Source organism: Hakea prostrata, chromosome 1 (assembly GCF_041222555.1).
Source record: "Hakea prostrata isolate BN-2017 chromosome 1, UWA_Hpros_2, whole genome shotgun sequence".
In the NCBI taxonomy this organism is placed as follows: Eukaryota; Viridiplantae; Streptophyta; class Magnoliopsida; order Proteales; family Proteaceae; genus Hakea; species Hakea prostrata.
Window position 1 is genome coordinate 13,740,665 of NC_142600.1, and position 7,360 is coordinate 13,748,024.

The window sequence follows — 7,360 nt, forward strand, 5'->3', positions numbered from 1 at the left end:
TACACTGGGATCACTCATTCACTGCCTCTGCCTCACTGACTGAGTGACTGGCCACTGCCACAGTCTGACGTTCATACCATATCACATTCAAAATTTTTAAATATAGAGATTACAAAGTATAAGTAGATCTGTGGAAGGACCTTGCTCAGTTGCTCTTGCTTTCCTTTACTGGAAGCAATTTCGAAGTAGAAGACGCGTGTGGCGTAGGAACTGGGGATTGCTTCTCCCTCTCTGCTCTAGACGTCTAGTCTAATCTCCTCGATCTTCACTATTATAAATCCGAATATATAGTCTTCCCTTTCGTGAATCACCTACTAGTCTCTGCAAAACTCTCCTCGCGTCTTCTTCTTCGTGTTCTTCTACTCCACTACATCTCTAACCTCTGACGGTGGAAATGGAAAACCAAAACCAAAACCAAAACCAACCGGCCGCGGTTTTCTTCTCTTACCTGTTCTTCTCGTTCGCCCTTCTTTCTGGTATGGACAATGGCGTAGTTTCTTTCAAGTTGGGATTTTCTTTTTGTTTGTTTGTTTGTTTTTGGAATCTGTGAACTGATACTCTTCTTGGTTGGTTGTGGGAAGTTGTAGGAGTTCGAGGAGCTGAAAGTCACCATAGTGATAGTGGTGTTGGTTTGTCGAAGCTGTTTGTGTTCGGAGACTCATACACAGACACAGGGAATATCGGAAAATCAGTATCAAGTTCTTGGAAGTTTCCTTATGGAATCACTTTTCCCGGTAAACCCGCTGGCCGTTTCTCCGACGGACGTGTCTTGACCGACTACGTAGGTGCGGTCTCTCTCCTTCTTCTTCTTCTTTCTTACTCTCTTTTGGTTCAAAGAAAAGGGTAGTGTGCCGTCTTCTTTTGCTTTTTCTCACTCTCTTTTTGTTCAAAGTAGATGGGTAGATAACTACTAAGCTTACTTTAACTTTGTGGGTTTGCATGATTGATCCCTCATCTTTGGATTCCCTTTTCTCTCTCTCTCTCTCTCTCTTCCTCTACATCCGTGAGTGAGTCAGTGTGAATAAAGTGGGTCTTGGCTTCTTGGGAGTGTAGTGCCGTGAAGTGTGCACTGCCATTACTATTTGCAGTTCAGTTAACCAGAAAATTGCAAAAACTGATGTTTGCCCAGCTGTGGTACTGGTGCATACCGTATAGCAGCGTGTAGGGTCACCTCTGAAGTATGAGATCCATGAGGTGGGGCCACCTTATGTCCGATGGGATCTAGGGATCTAGGAATCTTGACACGTGTATAGTATACTTCTTTCATTTTTCTTCCTTGGGGAAGCCTGGGAAAGCCTTCTTTGCTTGTGAAAGTCAAGAAATTGTATGAGATGAGTCAGGTCAGTTTCATCCAGCCTTGTCACTTGCCCCTGATTTAATGCTTTTATAATGTGTACATCAGATTCTCAGCACCTCCATTGATTTAATGCTTTTATAATGTGTACCTCAGGATTCTCAGCATCTCCATCTTACGATGGTATCAGGTGCCAACATCTGTCCCTTATGATGCTGATGTGAGAGTTGAGGGTGGTGTTTCTGACTTTCTGGGGATGTATTTACATTTGACCAAATGTTAAGTCTTTGAGGGTGATTCAAGTAGATTTTTTTCCGGTAAAAGACTCAAGCAGATTGTAACTCTAAAACCTTCTACCTGTTACTTATAAATTATAATGTGATGGTTTTTTACCTATTGAAATTGAACCAACTCTTTCAGATTTGTTGGTCTTTATAAAGTGTTTGGAAATAAACTTACTTTTTCTTATCAAATAAAGCATGAGATCAGATCTTAACACTACAAGTATGTCTAGTTTATGATTTAATTAGCCAATTTCCTGTTGCGCCAATCTGTGGAGTTTTAAGTAGATTTGTATCCCAGATTTGTGATATATAGTGTATTTTGGTTTTCCTGATTCCTTGTTCCATCTACTTAATTGTTTAATTGCTGGAGAATGCATGCAGCATCGTTTATGGGAATAAAATCACCAATACCATACAGATGGAGGAAGATGGATAAGAAATCAGTGAGAAACGGTGTGAACTTTGCCTGCGGTGGAACAGGGGTGTTCAAAACGCTAGTCTCCGCCCCAAACATGACCACCCAGATCCAGCTCTTCCATCGTTTGATCCACCACGACCATCTCTACACACTACCCGACCTCGCCTCCTCCTTTGCTCTCGTTTCCCTCGCTGGCAACGACTACGGTGCTTATAACGCTCGCAATGGTTCTGCCCAGGTACGTATATATACATGCTATCTCAATATATGCCAATTATATTTTAAGGGTCACAATTAATTTGTGTGTCAAATGATGCATGACAGGGTTTACGGCCTTTCATTGCTTCTGTGGTTAATCAATTGGCCTTGAACCTGAAACAAATCCATAACATGGGAGTGAAGAAAATAGCAGTTACGGCCTTGGAACCCTTGGGATGTCTCCCACAGAACACACTGAGTTCTTCATACCAGCAGTGCAATGGGTCTCTAAACATGGCCGTCAATTTCCACAACTTACTACTACAGCAAGCTGTGACCAAGTTGAACAACGAGACCAAAGGCGACTCTCCCTTCCATATCCTTGATCTCTACAGTGCCTTCATCTCCGCATTCAAGAGACACGGAGAAAACCATTCATCAGCAGGTGACTTTTCTCTGTTTCTCTCTTCCTTCTTCCCCGATAGAGATAGTAATATGATTTGGGATTTGTTAATTAATTTGTTGCGGTGTGCACTGTGCATACATATATAGGAAGCATATTGAAGCCATGCTGCGTGGGTAGGAGGCAAGAGTGGTCGTGTGGAAGCGTGGACGAGAAAGGTGTGCAGCAGTACACAGTGTGCCAGAACCCTCACTCTGCATTCTTTTGGGACGATGTTCACCCAACTCAGGCTGGTTGGCACTCTGTCTATTCAGCTTTGCAGACTTCTCTAAACCAACTCTATCCCTAATCAATTTCCTTCCATGCCTGCAATTCTCAAGCTAACGAAAAACTCTCCAACGTTGCAAGTGTTCAGAAGAGAGAGGGAGCTAGGTGTGCGTAATGTTGGCCTAGATTACAAAACATTTACATGACCTCCCATGTGTTATAGTGTATTATCTCAGTATATATATATATATAGATATATATGTTATTGGATAGATATATCTGTTGAGGTGTTTCATCCAAAACACTTAAATGCTTGATGGATGCTTGCCTTTCAAATCTTTTGAAAAAAGAGAATGGATTTGGACAGAGTTGGACATTGTGGATAAGAAAGATGAAGGGGATAGGGAGGATGAGATCAAGCATCCCACATCGAATGAAAACACTAAATGTGGAGTTGAATGGTCTACCTCGTTGGGTTCAAAATTGGCAAATGTGCATGGGGAGATGGGCCCTATCTCAATTGGGGATAAAAAGATGGAATCAATAAGCAGCAGCCCATGTTATTTATCCAGAAAAGGACTAAAAAATAAAGAACAGCCCACCGTATTCTTGGATTTTAATTAGCCCAGCCCAAGAGTAAGCCCATTGTAGAGGATTTGGACTAGCTAGGACTTATTGTCATATCACATGACATTTTGGAAATCCAACGATTATAATCTACCTTATCCTTGTAACGGCAGCTGCACGGTTGCATGTAACGTTTTATCGAGTTCAAAAAGTTTTTATTTACACTTTGCACCCACATTGTAAATATGACAATCTGTATGGGTCTTTCTGCTCTTAATTTGTCGCAGATCATTCTCGTTGGTTTCAATGTCGGCAACCACAAAGTTACAGAGATGTTGCATTCTCTACAGGTATAGCGTTAATGACATTCATATGGAGAGCATGCTCCATTGACATGCTCAATCAAAGCTAATATATAAAATTGTATCATGTGCTTGGTACTGTTTCATTAATTCCTACTGCATGCATAGGTATCCAATTTTGCTTGAATTCATTTGGTTCTCGCAATTAAAGAGCCTATGTATAGGTAACTGTTACTAGATTCCTGATTTCTTCCTTTCACCTGTGGCATTGTGATCTCATCATAACTCTTCCTTGTCTCTCTAGCTATATTCGCTAAGGCCCAAGTGGTTTGCAAAGCCTCATGTTTAGATCTGTAAACAGATTGGATTCGGCTCAGACACACCAGTATTCGAATCCGAATCATGCAGAAACTTAGAAAAGACATCCGAATTTGAATCCGGAACTTTATCGGATATCCGATCCAATAAACTATCTGATTATTGATTGATGATTGTTATTTAAAAAACTTTTGTTTTCCGATTTTCAATGTTCAATTACCGAATACTGGTTTCCGAATCCGATTATTAACCTCTTTTTTAGAGAAAAATATTTAATACTTTACTTTAACTGGATAATTTCCAATTTCCGATTACCAGTATCTGAATTTGATCAACATATATTTTCAGCAAAAAAAATGTTGAATCCTTCACTCTATCTGGATAAGTTTTTATTCGGATATTATTCGAATTTGAATCTGGTTGCTTAACGGATGGATATGGATATTTTTTTGTAAGAAAATTTTCGGATATGGATACCTTTAAATGAATACGAATGTGAATTTGGAGGCGGATTTCGGCTATTTATTTACAGTTCTAGTTATGTTTCAAGTTCAAATCCCCTCTGCTCCTTTGCTTATTGTATTGGACAGTTGTGTGCTCTTTGATCTGGGCATGGGTGCTACTGGCTTCTATGGACTATACTAGACATCCGCTGACGGGGCTAGTGCTTGCGCTAGTAGTGGACAGGATTAATGCTTGTATAGGTCGCACTCGATAAAAAAAATCTGAACATTGCATGGCAGGGGGACGCTAGGTTTGCGTTCTGCATCCCCTCTTTTGATAACTAAAAAGAATAAAAAACCATGAGTGAAGTGATCTTGGGGAAAAGAAAGACTCAGTTATCCCAGGTATATTCATGGTCGTCTATAACTTTAAATTTGAGTATGGAAATTCTCTGTCACTACATGCTCAAATATAATGTTTCTTAACTTGCTATTTGACAAGAGTACCGGAATTATTTCATGTGAAATTTTTTTAGTCCAAAGTGAACAACAAAAAGCCTGTTTAAATTCCAATTCAAATATTTAGTCAATTTTCAAAATGCCATGAAAAGGAAATGAAGAATGAGATCTTTTGGCACTTCAACGGCCTTTTCTTTTTATTTGGTCGAAACTTTAATGGCCTTTTCAGCAATTAGATGAAGTTTGACTAGTAATAATCTATCCCATCATTTAGTTCTATGTCGTAGATGGTCAAACATTACACTTCAATAAATATAACACTAATGGGAGTTTAAAATAGACTTTCCATGCAATTTCATGAACAATCGGAGTCAATAGTTATTCATTTTTGGTCAAAATCGGTGAGACAAACATCTAAAATGGTATTTAAAACTAACAAGTTAATAATATTGATTAAAAATTCATATGAATTAACCTAATATCATCAAGTTGTCTGAGTAAAACTACAAGGAACCGGGATTAACAAAAACCCTTGAACAAGAAAAGCTCAACTGGGTTTTGGTTTTTTCTCATTTCTAACGTTAATTAAAAACATGTTTCCTGACTTTGCAGGCTAAATCCTTTTCCATTGAGCTAATATGAACTGTAAAAGTTGGTAAAGAACTAACAACACAAGTACTTCCATTAATTGTCAAAAAAGTAAGGATATTTCTCCCCTTCCTTTTCAGAAATATCTTTAAATTAATGTATGGACGAAGCAAAGCCATTTTCAAATGCATGAGCATGGGATAGATCAGCCATGAATGTGAGAGCAAATCCATTTGGTGATTCACATTGATGGTTGAAGTTTGAACAACTGGGTTGAAGTTTAAACAACTGGATCATGCATGATTAGTAAAATTTCTGTAATATTTGTAAGGGAAAGAGAGGGTTGTTTATACTTCTTTATCGTAGGTGAAGTATAAGTATAAGTTTTGGTTTTGGTTTTTGGTTTTGGGCTTTGGGTATATATATATAGAGAGAGAGAGAGAGAGTGGTATATGTGCATGAACCCACTACTTCTTGTCTGTGGTTATTCCAGTTCCGTAATCTAGGAATTCTAGGAGAATAATTTATCTCACCGCTGACTTGTTAGTGAGCGTTTATCAAAAATAAAGCAATAATAAGAAGATCACTTGTTATGAAAATTAAAATGAAGAAAAAAGAAACTAAAGGACAAATCACCGCCTCTTTCGTTGACCAACACTTTTGGAAGATGTTATGGGAAAAATAGAACAAGTGGAAGTGATTGAAGGATATTAATGGTTTCTTTCAAAATATTTATGACTCTAAACAAGATAGCTATACGTTCCTTTCAACAAATAGGGGTGAAACAGGATTGCCTTGAGCCGGGTTTTTCCAAATCCTAAGTACAATCTTGAGACTTCTTAGTTTAGCTAAGCTTAAGTATGCTTTAAACCCCACTAATTACATGTAATAATCAATATTCATGATTGAAATTACACAAATGTATGTCTAAAATACTCATCGATATCAAACATAGAGTTTTAATGTCCTCAAAGAAAATGCAATGGTTAGTTTGAGCTAAGCCAAGGGCTCAATCCTAACCCGACGTGACCTAGATTTATAGTTGTCAACACTATCTTATGTTCAGGATTTGAAAAAAATAACTCAAATATTGTTTAAACTCAGGGTGGGTTTGGCAGCACAACCTTAATGTACCATATACTACTCCACTAACATTTCGTTGCTGTATAATAGGGGTGGAGTTCATATGTAATATACTGGGGGTCTCCGATAGCATCATTTTAGTCTATCTTTAGCATCAACAGGGTGATGTACTGATGTACCAGATAGGATTAAGGGTGTTCTTCAGGATGTTTTTTGTGTGGGTTCTCAGTTTGACATTTGTAATTTTGCTTTTGTTCAAAAGGTATCAAATGCTTTGGCAGATGCTTTGGGTTGGAAGGCCCTATCCATGCCGAAAAGGATGGTTTGGCCACATTCCATTCCCAGGCTGGGTCACTTAGGCTGGGCCAGGTGTGTAACTCGATCATTATAATGACGTTCTGTTTACTACCAAAAGAAGAAAAAGAAATAAAAAAAAAAGCAACAGTATGTGCTCCTGGGGGAGGTGATCCAGACGCATTGAAATGCGTAATTAATTCAAGAATTCTTATTTCACCACCGATCCATTTATATACTGTTTTTGTCCCGCACCGGGAACAGGTTCTTATTGCATCCCTCTTGTTGACACAGATTTGGATCATCTCACTCTGGTGTGCATCAGAGAAGTACCCATAGATATTTTCGCCCCACAACTATTTGAAACCGACATCGCTTTCTTCACAGAAACGAATAAACTCAGATAAACCTACCAGCGGTTGTTAATTATTTCGGGCAAGCT

General features: G+C 38.6%; 1 protein-coding gene across 2 annotated transcripts; it reads left to right on the top strand.

Moving 5' to 3' along the window:
* Window positions 1-3,900, top strand: LOC149027661 (GDSL esterase/lipase At5g03610-like). Of its 2 annotated transcripts, none has more exons than XM_089164570.1 (5): window positions 1-476; window positions 588-785; window positions 1,960-2,234; window positions 2,321-2,639; window positions 2,747-3,900. In XM_089164570.1, the coding sequence occupies exons 1-5, from the start codon at window positions 395-397 to the stop codon at window positions 2,944-2,946; spliced, it is 1,074 nt and encodes a 357-aa protein (XP_089020696.1). In that variant the 5' UTR covers window positions 1-394; the 3' UTR covers window positions 2,947-3,900. The 2 variants fall into 2 exon arrangements, with proteins under 2 accessions (XP_089020696.1, XP_089020687.1); XM_089164561.1 differs by having other exon boundaries at window positions 582-785; window positions 2,747-3,899.
* Window positions 3,901-7,360: the final 3,460 nt, after the last annotated feature.

Excerpts from the sequence above, each read along its gene's own strand:
- LOC149027661 (XM_089164561.1), top strand. The coding sequence starts at position 395 with ATGGAAAACCAAAACCAAAACCAAAACCAACCGGCCGCGGTTTTCTTC. Across the intron at positions 786-1,959 it reads TGTCTTGACCGACTACGTAG|CATCGTTTATGGGAATAAAA; the intron begins GTGCGGTCTCTC and ends GAATGCATGCAG. Across the intron at positions 2,235-2,320 it reads CTCGCAATGGTTCTGCCCAG|GGTTTACGGCCTTTCATTGC; the intron begins GTACGTATATAT and ends GATGCATGACAG.